The sequence below is a fragment of the Gastrolobium bilobum genome, unplaced genomic scaffold (genome assembly GCF_033153095.1).
Source record: "Gastrolobium bilobum isolate Gb01-03AN ecotype WA unplaced genomic scaffold, APGP_CSIRO_Gbil_v1 utg8703, whole genome shotgun sequence".
Classification (NCBI taxonomy): Eukaryota; Viridiplantae; Streptophyta; class Magnoliopsida; order Fabales; family Fabaceae; genus Gastrolobium; species Gastrolobium bilobum.
This window is the reverse complement of record NW_026895474.1, coordinates 75,751-97,145: the sequence shown is the minus strand read 5'-3', so window position 1 is coordinate 97,145 and position 21,395 is coordinate 75,751. Positions and strand designations below refer to the sequence as shown.

Genomic DNA, 21,395 nt, shown 5'->3' with positions numbered 1-21,395 from the left:
AATTAACAAAACAAAAAATTATTCACAATCAAAGATAATTTAAATTTATTTACCATTTTTTTGTATAAATATTTTTTTACCAAATATTTAAAATCACCACCTTTTTTATTTAACATTATATACTTCAATTATACATCACGTGCGTCAACAATTTCAATAAAAATATTAAAAACATCACACAAATTAAAATACGATTACTAAAATTTATAACTTTCATATATGGTTATAATATAAAGTTAGTATAGTCTTACATGTAATCCCCCAGGAAATTTATCCAAAACAGTTAATATCTTTTTTTTTTATAAACAAAAGGGCTAAAAACAAAAGAAAACAAAAGATGAAACTACACAGGAGTGCCACAACACGCTCCCTTCCTACCGAAGCCAGATCACCAAGATATAAATGTTGCACACCAAGCGAACGATAACTAAAAAACACTGATCAGCTAGCTCAACAGAATCTAAAATAAAGTTAGCTAACCAATTTACACACGGGTTGCCTTCCCTGAAATTGTGATGGAGATAAACCTGTCACTCATTTCCAAGCCACGTCCGTATACGAGAAACCAACTGCACCTCACGGACTACTACACCACAATTGGTGAGCACAGTAATTGCCAACAACGAATCACTTTCTAAGATAATTTTTCTGTAACCCTTGCTCCAAGCCCTTTCTAAATCCCTCAGAATATCCCATAATTCAACTTTAAAAAGAGAGCAGAAAGTCAACTTATACGCAAATCCATCTAACCAAATACTTTCTAATTACACCTCCACAAGCTGCCACACCAAGATTACCACGGGAAGCTCCATCCGTATTTACCTTCACAAACCCATCTTCAAGAAAGATCCAAGACACAAGGATGTTGCTAATAAGAGGACCCTGATTAGAAGACTTTAGATTTGTAAGAGCACTATCCATCTCTGAAATAATTTTTTTAATTATTTCTACTTTACTCCCAACCATGGGCACCTCTTCTCCATGATTCATCATATTCCTCCGGCTCCAAACCTTCCAACAAGTAACCAAAAAACTGGACAACCAATTATCTTGACTACTAATGATATTATCTTGACTAATATCTTTCTACTAAAAACATTAAGATGCAATTATTCTTGTGCAAAGAAAAAAAAATAAACATATATTATATGAGTTTAATATTTTTTCTTGGAGAATTTTTTTTCTACCCATAAAAGTAAATGAATTTAATATTCTGTTTTTATGGAGAACTTCTATTATATCCCACTAATTTTTTTCTCTTCTCATTATAACGATACTCACTCTGCAACAAAAAATAAAAATAAAAATTCATATTATATTGAAGCAGATATTATAAGTTTTATATCCAATCTCGACCGAGGATATGTTTAGATTCAAGAGTCAAACATCTAGTAAATCAAAAGCATTATATATAAATTCACGCTATTATATTGTATATATAGTTTAATTCGTGTATGATGATGCGTAGCTATGACCTATGAGCAATCCCATACTCCAAGTATTTTTGTTTGATAAAATCTAATGAAGGATGACATATATAATCCAGTACGGAACGAGATATTGAATACGGTGAAAGAGACCTATCAATGGAAAACAAGTTGATAATAAGGAGAAAGAGGTGGTCCAATTAAAGGCGTCGCTGTTTAAACTATTAAGATATCTGACATTTGTAATGCAACAGTTGCTGAGTCCCTTTTCAAAATTTCGTTTTCTTTACAAGTTCAAGAATTCATAAAGATACGCCAAAGGGACTCCGTCTGTGGGGGCATACCAAGGGACACTCTGCAGACATAAGCCAAAAAAATGGATCAGTGAAATTTGCGTTCCCTATTTGATGGTGCAGAAGAACACCGTTCTCATTTCGCTTTCAATTTTCTCTCTGCAATTATGAATTATTCATGTCGGTAAATATAATCTTTTTGTATAGTTGCTAGTTGCTACTACATAAGTGCAACAAGTTCTACCTCTGCATCATACCTTGTGGCTATTGTGATATCCACGTCTTAATTCTGTTATGTTACTTCTATCAATTGGTTTCAGTGTTACGGTTTTTTTTTATTTCATTATCTTAATTATTCTTTTTGGATGCTATCCCCATTATTTAGACGGGAAAATGAATCTACGTAATTATATATAATATTGTAAATATTCTTTTTGGTACTCAGCAAATTTTACGATGTCCGCTTTAGTCTCTAGTAAATAAAAAGGTCTATCGTAGTCTCTAAGAAATTAAAAATACACCCATTTTAGTCCTTTTAGAGACTAATATGGGTCTTTTTTGAATTTGTTAGGAACTACGATTTCAACTAAATGAGTCCATTTTGAATTTCTTAGGGATCACGATGAGCCTTTTTATTTGTTAAGGACTAAATCGGACATCGTGAAATTTGCTGAGGACCAAAAAAGATATTTACTCTGTATAAAATTAGGGATTTATAAAAATAATATTGTAGGAAAATAATTGTATCATGTCATAGAAATACCAAGTGTGGGGTTCATCTGTTTTTTAAAAATAAAAATAAAAATACACAAGTCGATGGATCTGTTGGAAGCATACCTAATTTTCTACAACATGATCAAAGTATAACCCATAAAATTAATTTTGAGTCGAGTGGCGTAATAATTATATAAATCTATCCCATTGTTATGAATATATAAGAGAGGGAAAAAAATACATAAAGCAAAAAGGGAAAAAAAAATACATGATGGGTTATATACTTGAATTGATGCTATTTTATTTTCAAATATTGTTAGGTCAACTGCACATATCATTAGGTGAGAATTAAGATTAGTTGCTAATTCCCCTCAGCTTGACTTCTGATTTAAGTCTTTGGGTAGGCCCTGCTATTATGTCATTTGATTATTTTTGTTGGTAAGCTTCGTCATTAGGGGACTGCTATTCTTCAATTGATTATATAGTCTTTCCTCTAAAAGGCACCCTTTTATATTTGATTATTTTAGTAAATATGTAACCACCACTTAAATTTAGCATTCAATTTATCAATACTTTAAAAAGATTGCCTTAATTAGTCTAAGTCCTTTTATTTCTGCAGTTTCTTTGGAGTAGTAGGACTGTCATTTTTCTCCTTTTATGGCAATTCTTACCATCTCTTTTCAATAATTCACTCAAATCATTCGGATCTGAGTTGTTTTAATCGAAATCTACATTCTTTTAAAACATATTATTTTCTTGTTTGCCCCCTTTTTTGGACGTTTTTGTTTCTCTGTTAGGTTGGTTTTTATGTGTTTAACTTTATGCCTTTTTCTATTTTTGTTGTTTTGTAGATAGGAGATATACTCAAATCTACTTTGGGGACAAGATACAATCTTCTAAGTTGCATTCCATTGGCAAATTATGTAGCAAGTGCCCTTGGGCTTTTATTAATGTGAAAGTTCTTCTTGTCAAATATATATATATATATATATATATATATATATATATATGGGACAAGATCCGTTTACAAACTTTTTTTGCAATTACACTAATGTAGGACCGGTCGTACACTGTGTGATTAATGTAGGACCGGTCCTACATAGTGTAGTTTGTAAGAGTTTGTAAACAAAAAAGTTTGTAAATATAACCTGCCCCTATATATATATGAAAAAATGTTTATGTTTATCCTTTTAAATAACACAACTTATATCCGTTCACTCTTACAAAGAGATGGACCCATACCTTTATTTTTTTTTTGTCAATTCTCTTCTCTTTTATCTATCTTTTTTTCTCTCTTAAAATAACACAACTTTACATCCTTTAAAATGATACACACTTTTCTCATATATATATATATATATATATATATGTATATATATGGAAAAAAAGTATCTAATGTTACTTTAGATAACTTTATTTAATGTACATTGAAACGACGTCATTTTGGTGTTAAAAAAATTAAAAAATTAGAATGATAAAGACTATTATAACCCTGAAATAAATTAAAATTACAAAAATACCATGATTTCCGTCCCAAAACGACGTCGTTTCGATAAACATTAGATAAAGTTATCTAAAGTAATTTTAGAAAAATAAACCCTATATATATATATATATATATATATGTGTGTGGGCATTTATACACCCACTTCAATTTGTAAGATACCATGACTATTACGTAAATACCCAAAAACAATAAAATACCATGAAAGTATACCCCTTGATTTGTGTCATTGATTTCGCAATCTAGCACATAACTCATCAACACAAAATGAGCGTTCCTTGGCTATGAGATATATCTACTCAAATGAATAATTAATTCAGCTGGACTTAACAATTTTCTTTGAAAATGTTAATTTAAATATTAAAAAGTGAAATCTCAACCCAAACTAAATTGAAGAATACTATAGTTTTTTTTTTAATTTTTTTTTTTTGAAATTGTCTGGCATTGGTGGATCTACCAATAATTCATGGTTCAATTTGTAAGTTTGAATTATTATATATGTTATAGTCTGTATCCATTGAAGTTTGTGTACAAGAAATAGTTGGCGATTAATTGAAGGCTGATTGGTTGGGGGAATTCAAGTTGTCTCGACTTTGGGATTCATTGTTTGATCAATGATCATCGCCATTATTGGCAACACAATGTGCAGGAAATTAGGTTCATGATGACCACAGTCCTTTTAAATTCAAAAGGACTCCACCCAAGTGTTATTGACTTCTCTTTTCTACTGTGGTTTTAATTTTAAAGCTAAAAAAATAGGGTTCATATGCTTTTTTTAATAAATTGAATTTGGAAATGAGTTTATTAGTTAAATAAATGCAAGAATAGTTGTAAAAGTACTTGAGATCAATTAATAAATAGCTGTTATTGAAATGTCATATACCGGGAAAATATGTTAACTTTTTCTTATTTGTTCTGAAAATGTTTACAACATCAAACAACTAATTTGGAAAATTAGACTCAGATTAATAACTTAACATGGTTAATTGGAATAATACTTATCCCTTGTATCACATGGCAAAGAATATCACCTTGCTATGCTTAAACCCAAAAAAAAATAGAAAAAAAGAAAGAAAGAGCATCGGATACTATGTAAAGTATTTTAAACATTATTAAATTATACATGTTTATTATAGGAAGGCAAATCTGAGATGGTCTATTTTTCAAGTGGTGGAGTATTATTTAAAGCAAAACGCCAAAAAACCGACAAATGAGATTATAATTATTATTTATATTTAAATAGTAAAAATTCCATGATACTTTAAAAAAATAAATAAATTTCATAAAAGAAAGAGTTCAAATTATATTTATTTAATTTATAGTAATATTTTTTTTTTTTTGGTTCAAGATTATAGTGATATTTTGTCTGTGAGCAGAGCAGATCGCACAGGGTGTGGGTCCCTTTTTGTACAAAATAATCAGTGCCAGTGCTGAAAGCGTAACTGAAGAAAATTAACATAATGCATCTTCTTCTTCTTCTTTTCTCTCTCTCTCTCTCTCTCTCTCTCTCTCTCTTCGCTTTCTCTCTCTACCTCTGAGTTCATCCATCATCTCCATGTTCGTCTAGGGTTTCTCTCTCTCTCTCTCTCTCTCTCTCTCTCTCTCTCTCTCTCTTAATTTTCCACTTTGATTGAGTCTTCTGCGCTGTGGATTCCATCTGCCGAAGTTCCTGTGGCGTCAATGTGCTCCTATTTCTTCGCCTTCGCTTGCTTGCAGGTGCGGTTTCTGTGTTTCCGATCGCACTCTGTACAGTTTTTATTGTACTAACTCGTTCCTCGCATCTCTGATGAACGGTGTTTGTTGTTCATTCATATATACTGTGTTGCGTTGTCTGAATTTGTTAACTAGATTTCGAGATTTTCTCTTTGTGGTTTCTGAGCTTCAACTCGGAGAAGCTGCTTCTGTTTTTGGATTCTACACTTGGTTTCTCTGTTTAAAACTCCTTCGTTTTCGGTTTTTGTGTGTGTGTGTGTGTGTGTATTTTTTTTTTTTTTGTGGTGGGATATGGATCCTTAAGTAAATTCACATTTCTTCGGATCCTTTCTCTTAATTGGATAATGTCGTAGTAAACATAAACAAGAACTGGCTTACAACTTTGGTTTGCTTTACATTTCATCTGATTTGGGTGAAGTCCTTGAAATGGTAAAAAAATAGTTCAATCCCGCTTCAAACCGGATAGTTTTATTATATACCAACAGAATCAGCAAGGGGAATTGTTGTGCTTGTTATAAACTAGGTCCTGTGCATAAATGCATGTTTGGGCACTATCCAGATTGAATTGGTGGCTCAGCTTTGAACATCCTGTTGTTTAATCCTATTGATTTATCTCGTGGTTACTCTTAATTTGGTTTATTAACTAAATATTTGAATTCTTGTATTTTATGAGATAGATTGGCTTGTATTCTGATCTTCACATTAATTTCAGAGAGTGCCTAACCGTTAGAATTTTGAAAAAGAAAAGAAAAGAAAATTTCGAAGTGTCTTGCTGTTCCATGTGCAATTTCATATATGTGCTTTGCAACTGGCCCTTGTCCTGCAAGTGAGAGGCTTATGGTATTACTGATTTTGGGGTATCTCTTACAGTTTTGATGATTTGTGTTTTTGTTGTCATATGATTTCTGTGTCTTCTTTTCTGTCAATGTGTGTCCTTCCCTGTTTCTTCTTACTTACTTTACAATTTTCATATTTCATATTTCCTCTTGGTCTCCTGATACGTTCAAATGTTGGCCATTGCATCAGGGTTTCAATGTTACGTAACTGCTAAAGAAGTGGATGTACCATTCGTACTTCAAATTTGATTTGAACAAAAGAATGGTTTGGATTTTGAAAGTTGGATTGGGTTCACTGTCCTTGAGGTGTGAGTTTATGGTGTATAATACACTGCATGTGAAATGAATTAGAATAGACTTTCGCATTGAGAGGTTTCTGTTACTTCTACCACACCAAAGTTAGTGGAGCTATTTATCTCTAATGGGTTCATTTTCCGGCACTTGTGAAATTGTTGAAGCAAGGGAAGACCTAAATGCAGGGAAAGATACTGGGATACATCAGTCCACTTCTGGATATAGTGTGGCTGAGAAAAATCAGAAGCTTCCTGTGTTGAAACTGGGATTCAAGGATAATATAGATGATGATATTAATAAGCTGTTTGAATCATTTACTCTTAAATCTTCATCAAGGGATTTGGGATTTTTACAAGATGGGACAAGCCCTAAGATGAAAAGTGCACTAAAAAAGCCAATCACAGTGGGTGTTCCTCGGTCCCCGCGAGTTGGGACTTCTGAGCCAGTGACTTTGAAGCAGGCATTAAGAGACCTATGTATATCTAAGGCATCAGAAATGGCTGCAATGAAAAGATTATCAAAGTCAACAGCTTCTCCTAGAATATCCGAGGTTGGGAAAATACAGACATTGTACAATTCAGTTGTAGCTGAAGATAGACGATCTGGACCTTCTAATGGTGAGAGTAAAGGGAGAACAATTGAGATATCTCTAGTGTCAGATGAAAGCAATTCTCTTGCCTTGGATAAAGCATCCCAGTCTCATCAAACTGCCAAAAGCAATCCATTGAGCCAAAATGTTCATTCTTCCATTGCAACTACACAAAATGATACTGGGGCATGTTCATCAAGTAAAGTTGAGGTTCCATCACAGCCATTGGAGTCTGCTCAAATAGAAAAACAAACATCTACATCTTCAACATCTATTTGTAACACCAATGGAAGTATATTAGAGTTGCCTGAAAATGCTTCTTCTCCTAAAAAATTAGGAAATAAAGCACCTGTGTCAAAGAATGGGCGCAAAGGTAGGTTACAAACAGTGTCTTCCTCATCTACTTCAGTAAATGGCAATAGAGTGTGCAAACTGTCACGCAATGCTCCCCGAACAGTTAAATCGGTCATCAAGAACAAGAATTTGGGTAAGAAGAAACTAAATCAGGTTTCAATTTCTTCTTTAGTTGATCCTACACCCAATGAAGTAAATAACATGTCAGTTCCTGGTACAACTCAACTCGTTTGCGAGAGATGTTGGTGTGCTATAGAAAATACAAGCAAAGAAAACAGCAAAGGTATTATAGAATTGGACTCTATCAGTCCTGGAGATGGAGTAAACTCGAGTAATGTGCACCCTCAGTCAGCATCAACTGGCTGTAATAGCGGCAGAGAAGTTACGAAAGTTAAAAAGAACACCAGATTGAAAGAGCAACTTGAATTTTCACAAAGTTCAAAGAGTAGCCAAGGTGACCACAGTAGCAGTACAAGTACCAGTGATGAGAGCAATGTCAGTGGTTCTAGTTGTGGTAATAGACCTCACATGTCAAAGGATGTTAGATGGGAAGCCATACGACATGCTCAAATGCAGCATGGAGTCTTGGGCTTGAGACACTTCAATCTTTTGAAGAAACTTGGTTGTGGAGACATTGGGACTGTATATCTTGCTGAATTAATTGGCACAAATTGCTTGTTTGCTATTAAGGTCATGGACAATGAATTTTTGGCAAGAAGGAAGAAGATGCCTAGGGCTCAAACTGAAAGAGAAATATTAAGGATGCTGGATCATCCTTTTCTTCCAACACTGTATGTGCAGTTTACATCAGATAACCTGTCATGTCTGGTCATGGAGTATTGTCCAGGTGGAGATCTTCATGTTCTACGGCAGAAACAACTTGGTAGAAGTTTTTCAGAGCCAGCAGCAAGGTATGATAGTAAGAACAACTGTCCAGTAATATGTTAGGATTTTATTTTCTATTTTGTCAGAAGTCATATGCAATCTCCCACCAACTATATTTTTAGGTATGCAATAAATGGTATGATTCCTTAAGTATTTCTGGTTACAAACAAATCTGTTTAATTCACGTAGTTGCTGAAATATGCTTATGAATATTCTCATGAATCATCATTTGTCATGCATTTCTGGTATATCTAGTGCAGTCAATAAGATTTTGAATTTTGATATGTTTATTCCGTATAATATATGCTTCATTGCTGCACTATATAAAATATAGTTCTATGACTTTTGAGGTTGCATTAAGGATATATATATATATATATAGGAGCAGGATTCTTTGACACCGGTGTCAAACTAAAAAGTTTGACACTAAATCTTAACGATTGATTTCCACCAATCTAATGGTTATAATTTATTAATTATTAATTAATTATTAGTTTGACACTGGTGTCAAAGGATCCTGCCCCATATATATATATATATATATATATATATATATATATATACATATATGGCAAAATGATTTCTGCAGCTGCTGTACCTACAGCAAGCAAGGATACACGTCCGAATCCTAGGATACGGCAACGGATCCTGAGTTTTTTTTTTTTTAAGAAGCCGTGGGGCCCACTTTTCTGTGTCAGTTGTAGATAACACTATCTACGACTGCTGCAGAAATGTTAAGCCCTATATATATATATATATATATATATATATATATATATGCTGTTGCAGCTTGCATAACTTGAAAAAGTTTGTTTTTTACCTTGTAAATCCTGAAGGTATGAAAAGTCTCAATGAGGTTTTTTCACTTGGTTAGATATATTGATAGACCCATTCAAGTTGGTTGTTATGTTAAGGCTATAGCATAACTGAATGCTGAGCTGGTAAGGAATATTAGGAGATGGGAATTCGGTTAGGGAAAAATGAGAATATAAGAGGAAAGGATAGGTAGTGCTAGCTAGGAATGAATTAAATAAATGGGTTAGGAAGGGGATACAGGTTCTGATTTGGCAGACCTCTAGAGTTTTCTTTTCAATTATCTGTTTTTTGCTTTCTGTAATTTCATGTTTTCTGCATTTCAATTCTCTGTATTTGTGTTGTTGTAAGGAGCTAGTCTCCTCTGTTCTTCATTAATAGAAATACAGTTCCATCATATACACTCATTCTTTCAGGGCAGACATTTCCTTCCTATTATAAAATTGATAGAGTAGAAAGAGTTAGATGATGAAATCCTGCCAGTGACTTTTTTTTTTTTTTTTTGTAAATTCCTGCCAGTGACTTTGGTTACTGATTGATGGAGCTTTTTAAGGAAGATATCATGTTACTAGTGCTGTCTTCTTGATCTGCTGTCATGCAGCTAGCTTGTGCAATGCATATTGCATATTTGATATTCTATTGGTCATGCTTCAGTCAAATGTACTCTTCCACCTCTACTGACCTACTAAACCACCAGCCTGTCACTGCTGCTGTGCCCTGAATTTTTTAATCCTTGCAGCATTCACTGCTTATGATCCCTATTCTTAATTACCACTTTGTTTAGCGTAGCAAAAGAGGTTGTTTCAATTATTGACTAAAATTTGGTAATAATAACTTCCTCCTGCACCATATGGTGGAAGCATGGTTTGGTTGTTGCTGGAATTTTCGTAAATATTCAAATAGCCATCTGCTTTCTGGGGGCAGTTTTTGCTGTCAGCCTATACATATATGTGGCTGTGTGCGACATCCTTCCAGTAGCATAGAGTGCTGCATAGGGTGCAATGGGGTGTGAGATAGAACGGGGTATGACATTGTTTTTGCATAGAGTGCAATGCATGTCATTCAAAATACTGAAGTTACTTTTTCTGTTTTTCCTTTGTTTTTTGCCCTAATGAAATTGAATACGTTAAAAAAGCTGTGGTCTTATATCTCTATCAAAAGCTTCATAATTAAGCTTGTTAAGTAAGTTTTCTTATTGAGAAGGAAAAAAAGGAATTTAAGATCGTGATATTAAATATATGAAGTTCTAGTCATTGAGAATGAGAGTAGAAATAGGGATATTAAATAATGGGTGCTTGCTTATTTTTAGGCCATCCTTATATTCTAATGAAATATAACTTGTGTCAACTGATATCTTGTTATCTTTTTAAAAGTTTCCAGTTTCCACAGTGAACTAATTGTTTGTTTTTCTTCTTGCCACTTTGTCTGGTTTAAATATCTGTGTTTTTCTTATGCGTTTATAAAACCCTCTATGTATATGTATTATTGCTCTCTCTTTCATAAACAAGATTAAGCTAATTAAAAAAACATTTAAAACTAATAATTTAGTTTTAAAAAAGTAAAATTTATCAAAACAATTTTATTGAAGTTATGTGTATTGCGGCATTAGTCTTGATTAATAATTGTCCCTGTACATTCATGCAAAATTTTCAACAAATATATATAATAGCTGTTAAGGTGGAAATTGCTTTGATAGCTAACATAATTGAATTGGCTTTCAGTTTCTGATCAGAAATTTTATGTTAATTCAAGCCAACCTTGTTCACAACACAAAAACAAATTGCTTTGTAGTCACTAGAACCTTTGTACCCGCAGGTTTTATGTTGCTGAAGTCCTTCTTGCTTTGGAGTACTTGCACATGCTTGGAGTTGTTTACCGTGATTTGAAACCTGAAAACATTCTTGTTCGAGAAGACGGCCACATTATGCTCACGGATTTTGACCTGTCACTGAGGTGTGATGTTAGCCCGACTCTTCTGAAATCATCTGATGTGGATCCTGCTAAGATTTCTGGTCCTTGTGCACAATCGAGTTGCATTGAGCCATTCTGTATTGAGCCATCCTGTCAAGTTCCGTGCTTCAGCCCTAGATTCTTACCTACTGCTGCAAAAGCAAGGAAATTAAAAGCTGATCTTGCTGCTCAGATCAGATCATTGCCGCAACTCGTGGCTGAGCCTACAGATGCAAGGTCAAATTCATTTGTTGGTACTCATGAATACCTAGCGCCTGAGATCATCCAAGGAGAGGGACATGGAGCTGCAGTTGACTGGTGGACATTTGGTGTTTTTCTTTATGAGCTTCTATATGGTAGAACACCCTTTAAAGGATCTAATAATGAAGAAACATTAGCCAACGTGGTGATGCAAAGTCTCAGATTCCCTGACAGCCCATTTGTTAGTTTCCAAGCGAGGGATCTCATAAGAGGGTTGTTGGTTAAAGAGCCTGAAAACCGTTTGGGGTCTGAGAAAGGGGCTGCAGAGATTAAACAGCATCCCTTCTTCGAGGGCCTTAATTGGGCCTTAATACGTTGTGCTATCCCACCAGAACTTCCAGACTTTTGTGAGTTTGGAGTCTCAGACATGACCTCACAGCCACAGGGCAAGGGTGGCAAGTATTTAGAGTGTAAAACAACTGGGGAGCAAGTGGAATTTGAGTTGTTTTGAAGAGACTGCTCTTTGGCAAGTGTGGCATTCTTTTTATGGATTCCCTTGTTTCTGGCTCTATGCTTCATGTGCCGAGCTGTAACAATTATGTAAGCCTATGTTGTAATTATAACAGGTAAAATGTGCCTTATTAGGTGTAGTAAGTTCAGGTTGTATGGCAACTTGAATAGTTGATAGTCGCAATATGAAAGAACATAAATTCCTGGGAACCAAAAAATGCGACACTTATTCAGTTCCCATGCTGGAGTAAATTAAAGAATTTTGTTACTGGTAAGAGTATCCCAAAAGTAAATAAAGCCAAACTAAAAGCACTTCATTGATTCTGGTGATGGCAACAGAAGAAATTTATAATGCTGATTCAAATAGTCATTTACACACCCCAATCCTTTACCCGATGATTGGGTTTGAATGGAAGGAAGGGAAATCCTTTTGCTTATACTAATATACTAATGTGTTTTATCTACTTCGCGTTGTGTGGAATGATGATTATTGCACTAATCCCGGGTCACCAAACAGCTTCCATTTGTATTCACTAACTCTCAAGAATTGCTATGAATCCAAGGGTATTTTGTGCCATTAATCAGGGATTAACTGGATATTTTTGATTGATGACGATTGAATTATGTTATAATTTACCATTTACCAAGTAAAACAAAAGGAAAAATAAAGCATAAAGGAATTGCCATCTGAGTAGAAGCAAGAAGGTTCCCTTAAGAACTAAAAATAAAATAAAAAAAATCTTGATGTCCAATATGAACATAAACAGTCTTTTTTATATTTTTATAACAAGAAAGGTTATACTGAAAGGTTATACTTAGTATCTATTTTTCTTATTATATTTTACTATCAAATTTTAACCGTTGATTTTCGTCAATCTAACGATTATAATTTATTGAAAATTAATAATTAATTAATAAATATGATTCTAAATTACAACCGTTAACACTTTTTTATTAAGTAGTATAGATAATAAACAATAAAAGAATAAATATATAAATTTAATTTTTTTTGTATATTTTTTTAAGGGTTTGTATTCATCATGTAACATGACACAAAAAAGTTTCCTACACACACAACATGTTATGGGGTCCGCATTTTTTGAAAAAAAAAAAAACTAAGGCACAAAAAACGAATATTTATAATATGACAATCACTTTTCGTACAATATAATTCTTATAAAACTCATTTTTTTATCTTCAAAAGTTTTAATTTATTTAAATTAATTTTAAAAATTATCAAATTGCTAAGAAATTTACTCCAACAAAATTGACAGGTTCTGGAATAAGTTGATCGTTTCAAGGCTATGTAGCACCGATACCGACACGGGACACGTGATACGATATGACACGACACTCCGACACGTCAATTCTAAAAAATGTTAGATTTCGACACGTTAGGACACGTTTTGATATTAAATAATATTTTTAATTTATGTAGTCTATATTATATTTAATATTCAATAATTTAACAAAAAAATGAATCTAAACTTATAATATTCATAAATTTTGCAAAGAAACATAAGATATCCCAAATATTTATATTAAACTCAATAAAATAGTAATCATAATCGAACGAATCTAATAGTTGGGACTAAAAACTCAACGCAACGCAACCTTTAAATTATTTTTGAATTTCTATAACGCGTGTTGGAGTATCGAGGAGTGTTGGAGTGTCCGAGAGTGTCAAAAAGTGTCGAACACAACACATCAGAGTTTTTGAAGTGTGTGCCTTCCTAGTTTCAACAAACAACCATTTTGTAAAATGGCCGAACAATATCGAAACCTTAGCAATACAAATAACATTTTGTTAAACGAGCAAGTATATTTTTATCCATAAATATATAAACCAGATTTTCTTCTGTTGTGCTTGTGCATACAACACGAAACAATGTCAAATTCCCCGAAAGCCAGGATAGTATGCTGCATAGGTGACACCCATGGCTACATCACGAAGCTCCAAAATCTGTGGTCCAATCTCGAAACCCAGATCGACCCATCACAATTCCAAACCGCCACCATCATCTTCTTGGGCGATTACTGCGACAGAGGCACTAACACACGCCAAGTCATCGATTTCCTCATCGCCTTGCCATCCCGCTACCCTCATCAGAACCATGTCTTCCTCTCCGGCAACCACGACCTCGCCTTCGCCGCCTTCCTCCGCCTCCTTCCGCCGCCTCCTGACGGCTCCGAGTTTTCCGATGGGTGGAAGGAGTACGAGGCGAGCGAGGAGAGAGAAGGGTGGTTCAAGGGTGATGGGTATGAGAATATGCACCTTCAAGGGAGAAGGTGGGGTGGTACCATCAAGGTTAAGTTTAACACTGCTAAAGGCACAGAGTATCAGGGTTCCATTTATGACGCTGGACCCACCTTTGAGTCCTATGGTGTTCCTCATGGTTCTGCTGGTTCGCTTCCTTGCTTTAGCTAATACATAATCTTCTTTTTATTTTTTCTTTTATTTTTTTTTAAATGTTTATTTTGGAATAAAATAATTTATTAATTTCCACATTTATACTCAATTTATGTCCATGGTGTTTGGATTTCGTAAATAATTATGTTATAACAGACTCAAGTACATGGTGAATCTTATGCATATATGTATGATATTAAGATTGGTCATTGGCCGAGTGAAGTTTAATCGCGTGCAGTTTATCGAGTGAAGTTTAAGTGAGAGGACTGTAAAACTAATACCTTAGGAGATGTTTGGTACAAGAAAAATTTTTATTTGTCTGGGAATCTCGATTTTCAAAAATATGATTTTTTCATTCAGTTTTAAGGTTTTGGATAAAGATATAGCGTAGAGCTCTATTATTGTGGTTGTTGGTGATAGTCTCCTGTCATTGGCTTTGGCCTGCTTGACAAAGGTGACAAATTCGATTTGAGTACGAAAAACAACCCCTTTGCAAAAATAAAAGAGTAAGGCCAGGTACAATCGACCTTATCTCTGCCTTTGCAAGTTGGGAGCCTTGTGCATTAGGATTTGCTTTTTTGCCCTTTCATTTTGAATCGTGACGAGCTAGGAGCTTTATAGTAAGCGATTGGATTTTTTTGAATAGTGGGATAGTATGTTTCTGTTGCAATATTCACTGTTTATGTTAACACTACTCTTTTTTTAATCTTGGTATTTTGATATGTTGAGGATATTTAGAATTTAGTGGAAATGGGGTGTTTTGATATGTTTAGGTTTTTGAGTAGAAATGAAGAAAATGATGAGGTGGTGTTGGTGGAATTTGCTTTGTTTTGTGGATTCTGCTAGCTGTGTTAGTATGTACGGTTTTATAAAACTTCAGGTTCTCTGTGAATGGCATAGTTGCATTATGTTTACATAGCGTAGGGGTTTTCATTTTTCAGTGCTATGAATAAAAAATGCTATTTACAAGTTTTGAAGTGTAACTAGCCCTTTCTTGAAATTTGAGTGTTGTTGTTTCCTGGACTGAAGGGGGAGTTCATTGCATGCAGATTTGGTTAAGGCAGTTCCTGATGAGCACAAGAAGTTTCTTGCTGATTTGGTTTGGGTCCATGAAGAGGTGGGGCTTACTCTCTTTGCCTCTTTGTGTCTCTAGTCATATCATATCACGTAGATTTATAAGTTTTCGTTTTCAAACTGATTTTAATCAAAGGAACAACTGCTGAAAGCTCTTCGGGTCATGTTTTACTAGGACGATGTCTTTGTGAACACTGATGGTGGTGTTAAATGCTGCAAGTTGATTGCTGTTCATGCTGGTTTGGAGAAAGAAGTAGATGTTAAAGAACAATTAAAATTGTTGAAAGCTCGAGATACTCGGGTGACTAAGGTGGAGGCTCTAAGTGGGAGAAAGAATGTTTGGGATATTCCAGAGGTGATAGCTGGCTGCTTAATATTCTAATTACTGCAACATCTTATGTTTTTAGATAGTATATATATATATATATATATATATATATATATATATATATATATATATATATATAGATCTTTTGACTCCGGTGTAAGATTAAGAAGTCTTATTTTCTGATCTCGGTCGCTGATTTTTGTCCATCTAACAACAATAATTTATTGAGTTATACCAATTAATTGGTTATTAATCTCAAATAAATTATAACTGTTAGATGGACGGAAATCAACAGCTGAGATGGAAAGTAAGACTTCCTAGTCTTATATTGAAGTCAAAAGATCCCTCCTTTATAGCTTTTTAAGAGTGAGCCTTGGAACAGGGATAAGGTTGCTTTTTGTGACCGGAAAGTCAGTGTATAATTGACTCTCACTCCTACCCTCGCATGTTGGGGAGCCTTGTGCACCCCGCTTGCTTTTGTAGTTTTTTCAAATAAATTAGCTTACTGTTTTCTTGTAGGAACTAAGGGCAAGTCCGACCATCATTGTTAGTGGTCACCATGGAAAACTCCATGTAGAAGGCTTAAGGATGATCATTGATGAAGGTGGTGGATATGAACATAAGCCAGTTGCTGCAATTGTCCTTCCTTCAATGAAGATTATTCGTGATACAGATGTATTGGCAAAATAGTTTCATATTTGTTATAGTTTTGTCAGTATACAGTTTAGCCTAAGCTATTAAGCTTTAGGTCTCATGAGCTTATAGAGATAAGAAAATATTTGTTGTTGTTGATCTGAAACACGAGAGCCACTGAGATGGTTTGTCCTCTTACTCTGATTGTCAATAAAGCATTTCACTTTTCTCTTCATCAATGCTATGGATTTAAATCCCTCACCTTTCAAATTGCAGTTATAAAAACATACTTTTTTATTTTTTTTTTAGATACGAACAGGTATCCGAAATCCTAATGAACCCGACTAATCCGATTTTAGGTTTGAGCCTCTTCACCTTTCTTCGAAATTGCTATTGTCAAGAATCAAACTCAATATTTTTTAGGCAGGTCAAATCCTAAGGTCTACCTGGGTCGCTACTAACAAAACAACTCTCGGGGTTTAAAAACATAGTTTTTCAAGAGTGTACATACACAATTTGTGCTTATGTTGTTTTTTTTTTCCCAAAAATTCTTGGCTGCCCAAAATATCAAAACAGTAGAAGTAATATTGTTATAAAATTAAATTGTATATTTACTCTCTTTTTTGTAGGTTTTCTACATATGTATATATATAGAGTAGTTTGATTGAAGGAAAAGGTTCTGGTAGATTTGTGTTTTTTGAACTGAGAATTATAACTTGTTTATAAAATGAATGAAAGATTATATAACAATCTCATTTAATTTCTTTTCTTGACATGTCTTGCAAAACGCAAAATACCTCCTTCATTGATTCTGAATAGACACAAAATGCATGGAATATAATAATAGATACCGATGTACCAAAAATGAAATTTTTTTTTGAGTAAATTACAAATTACACTTTTATTGTTCAGTAATTCTCAGCTTTTGTATGCTAATGATGTACAAAAGTAGAACATGATCCCAAATCAAGTATTAATAAAGCATCGCTCTTTTTCTTTTTTTAAATATTTCAATCGACTTATTTTTGTGACTAGTTTGATTCGGAACAAGTTTTGAAATTAAGACTTTAAATCTTTTTCTAAAAATAATTCTGAAAAGAATTTAATACACGTTTCCACTTTAATTGCTCAATTTTTTGGTACCAAGTGAGTATGCAGTTTTTGTGCCAGTTAATTGGATTCATTGATCCAGTCGAAGGTTACAAAAACAGAACTGGACTGGTGGGCCAGTGATCCACATGCTTATTTTTTTTTTTTTCATAGCATAAATTGGTTAAAAAAAGAAAGAATGAAAAGGTTGTTTGAAAAAGATTGGTCTTGTTGTCTTTATCTTGCTTAAGCCAGAGTGAAATTGGGGCAACATCACGGATATTTTTTATGCACTTATTAATGGACGGTGCAATGCTACGGAAAAGAAAGATAATTCACAGCATATGAAAGGTCATTATCGTACAAAACATGTCATAGATATTTTTCTTCCCCATCAATACCATTCATAATAGGAACTTTCTACTATATTGATCGAAAAGGGAGTCACATTAAATAATGAGTTTTTGCAGAGTACGCGCTTAATAAGAAACAATACGTAATTTCCAAAAGAGAAATTTTTTTAACGTGACAGGGTTTTTTTTTTAAAATGATGAAAAGTTTTTCAAATATAAAAAAATGTATCCAATTAGATAGATTTGATGCACCTAAGATATTTTCATATAATTCAACTAGTGGCTTACATAAAACGATGATATAGTAGATTTGATGCTTTTTGGGATTTGCTTAATTCACCTCTTTTGGTCTCTTTTAGAATTGATAAAATATAGGCACAAAACAAGTGAGTAAGTGGGCGTAAGAATATGTATTTGATCTTTTTTTAATATTACTTTTGAAATAAATTTAAAGTCTTAATATCAGGATTCGTCCTGAATCAAACTAATCGCGAAACAATGAATTAATTGGAATATTTCAAAAATATTTTTTGACAAAATGGGTTGAACTTAAAAGGAGTATTTGGTAGAAGAAATTTTTTTAAAATCATGAGAAACTGAGATTGAGAATTTGATTTAATCACGTTTGGTATGAGGATTGTAAATTTTTTTCTGAGAAAGTCAGATTCTCGGGATTCATGTTTATGAAAAAAAATTCTCTATATCATCAAATGAGTGGTATTTTGAGAATCTCATGAGATAAGAATATTTGATAATTTTTTTGGGACATAATTAACCTCAATCTACATTTCCAACAATATTTTACAATCAATCACACATAATATCAAGAAAATTAATCAAACATTCCCGTGATACCAAATAACTTTTTATAACATTCTCGAAAAACTCACTTTTTCATCATATTTTCAAAAAATTGTGATTTTCAAATAATTTTTTTTCCTCTACCAAATACCCTCTAACAGGCCAATTCGCCAAAATGGGGTACGGCTAATTATATAATTTAATCTGCCAACCTAACACAACTCTCACTATGTAGGTGGATTAAAGCATGTTAGAGATGGGTCAATCCGTGGGTCAAATGTGTTTTTTTTTTTCACTTATTATCCTCATATATATCATGTGCTTGTCTACTCTTATGTTATAAAAAAGAGCATATATTATGCTAAGACAAAAAATAATGGGGTTTACCACTAAAAAAAAAGAAAAAAGAGAAAATAATAACATAATTATCGAAGTGTCTATGACATAAGATAATATTTTTATACAGTATGAGATTATTATTTCCCATATACCATATTTTTTTTTAACAACATATTCATAATTTTAATGTCATGTATATTATAGATGACACATTTGATTTTATATTTGAAAATGTTGTAGTTTTATGACAAAATTGCAATATATACGGTTGTTAGTGGTTGGTTCACTGTCATTATAACTTATCATTACAAATTAATGTTGAACTAAACAAAATAAAAAGACAAGCATTTCCATGCAAAATATTATTATTAAAGTAATTTTGCAATAATAATAATTTTAAGAATTTATACACCTATAAACTTTTCATTTAATCTCACATATCATTAAATAACATGTTAATCCCAATATAACTTCTTTATATTTTTTAATATTAAAATACACACTAGGAAAAAGTAATTTTTTTCTTATGCAAGCTGCATTTATATTTTCTATCTACTCACCAATAACATGTCAACCTATTCCTATACCTATACCTATATCAGTTTTAGCGAGTTGAAAATGGGGCGGAATGAATTAACATATTTTGCCAGCTCTACACTTTGTTTTCAGCCTAGCATGCTTTCTTCGGGCAAAATCAATGGCTTTTCTTTACAAATATTTAAATGATAAATATTGTTAAAAATTATTTCAAATCAAGATTTTGTACTTAAGCAACCTTTATCGTTGAGTTAATCAATTTAGCAAGGGAAGTATCGATTTCTTATTTATAATCTAATCATCTCTGAGTCAAAACGAGAGAGAACGGACACATACCCCGCAATGGCCAAAACTCGCGTCATAACTCAAAAGTACCTTTCTCCAATGTCCCTTTCCTCTAGCCTAGGGTACACAACTCAACACACATGACAGAAGCAAGGAAAACAAAAAAACGAAAAGAAAAGAGAGAGAAACAGATCCTTGGAAGGAAAAAAACAAAAAAAAGTTGGCGCATAAGACCATAATTGTTTGATAAAAATATTTATCCTTTTAAATGACACAATTTATATTTTTTCACTCTCACAAAGAGGTGAGACCCACACCTTTATTTTTTTTTTGTTAACTCTCTCTCCTTTATCTATCTCTTTCTCTCTCTTAAAATGACACAATTTTACGTCCTTCAAAATGACACACACTTTTTCCTAATTGTTTTTAGGCTACAAGTAAAAATTAAGGAAAAAATGTGTGTCATTTTAAAGAGATAAAATTGTGTCATTTTAAGAGAGAGAAAGAGATAGATAAACGAAGAGAGATAGCTGACAAAAAAATAAAGGTGTGAGTCCCACCTCTTTGTGAGAGTGAAATGATATAAGTTGTAGGGGTGTTCGCGGTCTGGATTGGATCGATATAATCATCCGATTCAATCCTTTCGATTTGATCATATAATCATCCATTCGGTTTGGATTTTTTTTCAAATCCGATCTTGGATTGGATCGGTTTTCGGTTTTTTGAAAATCCTAAAATTTATTTCAGTATTATTGTGCAAATAACATATTTTGTATATATTGGCTTTGTAAATTTTTTTTTTTTTGAAATACAAAAGTATTAGTATACTATAATATAGTTTTTTTTGCCAATGAGATATGAAGCTCTACAAAAATAAAATTTTGTTGATGAGATGTGACTAGATATTTTTTTGCGTTTAGTTGATGAGTTAATGGGTCTTGAGTTTAGAATTTTTTGGGCTATGATTGGGGAAAAACCTAAGTAGATAGAGGGAAATTAATATATTGAATCAGTTTGGATTGGATCGGTTTTCATCAACCCATCCAAAAATCGATCCAATACAATTAAAATTTGCGGGGTTTTTTCAGTTTTCGGTTTTTTGGTTTATTCGGTTATCGGTTTTTCAGTTCGGTCACCACAGTTTAAATCGGTTTGAATCGGTTGATGAACACCCCTAATAAGTTGTGTCATCTTAAAGGATAAACAATTTTTCCAAAAATTAAACACATAATTTTATATAATTTATCAAAATCCATCATCATTAAATTAAGCTTGATGGCTTACAACCATAACTTTATAAACATAACCAACCAAACATTTTGCCACGTGGCAGAGTATTGTTAGTTGTCCGCAATCCCAATCACCATGCTAACTCTTGTCAGCACACGGACGTAGCAACACCACTTGCAGTTCTCACATATCAAGGTGTACTAAAATCTCTCCGATATTTTTTATTCCTCTTC

At 33.1% G+C, this 21,395-nt stretch overlaps 2 protein-coding genes across 2 annotated transcripts; both read left to right on the top strand.

Annotated features, from left to right (window-relative positions):
- The first annotated feature begins 6,688 nt into the window (after positions 1-6,688).
- LOC133313554 (serine/threonine-protein kinase D6PKL1-like) lies at positions 6,689-12,322 on the top strand. Its single transcript, XM_061514949.1, has 2 exons — positions 6,689-8,635; positions 11,238-12,322. Exons 1-2 carry the CDS (start codon positions 6,909-6,911, stop codon positions 12,082-12,084), a joined length of 2,574 nt encoding a protein of 857 aa, XP_061370933.1. The 5' UTR covers positions 6,689-6,908; the 3' UTR covers positions 12,085-12,322.
- Positions 12,323-13,904: 1,582 nt separating this feature from the next.
- LOC133313530 (tyrosine-protein phosphatase RLPH2-like) lies at positions 13,905-16,739 on the top strand. The gene is made up of 4 exons (XM_061514923.1): positions 13,905-14,488; positions 15,543-15,610; positions 15,743-15,922; positions 16,415-16,739. Exons 1-4 carry the CDS (start codon positions 13,972-13,974, stop codon positions 16,583-16,585), a joined length of 936 nt encoding a protein of 311 aa, XP_061370907.1. The 5' UTR covers positions 13,905-13,971; the 3' UTR covers positions 16,586-16,739.
- Positions 16,740-21,395: the final 4,656 nt, after the last annotated feature.

Excerpts from the sequence above, each read along its gene's own strand:
- LOC133313530 (XM_061514923.1), top strand. The coding sequence starts at position 13,972 with ATGTCAAATTCCCCGAAAGCCAGGATAGTATGCTGCATAGGTGACACC. Across the intron at positions 14,489-15,542 it reads TGTTCCTCATGGTTCTGCTG|ATTTGGTTAAGGCAGTTCCT; the intron begins GTTCGCTTCCTT and ends CATTGCATGCAG. Across the intron at positions 15,923-16,414 it reads ATGTTTGGGATATTCCAGAG|GAACTAAGGGCAAGTCCGAC; the intron begins GTGATAGCTGGC and ends GTTTTCTTGTAG.
- LOC133313554 (XM_061514949.1), top strand. The coding sequence starts at position 6,909 with ATGGGTTCATTTTCCGGCACTTGTGAAATTGTTGAAGCAAGGGAAGAC. Across the intron at positions 8,636-11,237 it reads TTTTCAGAGCCAGCAGCAAG|GTTTTATGTTGCTGAAGTCC; the intron begins GTATGATAGTAA and ends TTGTACCCGCAG.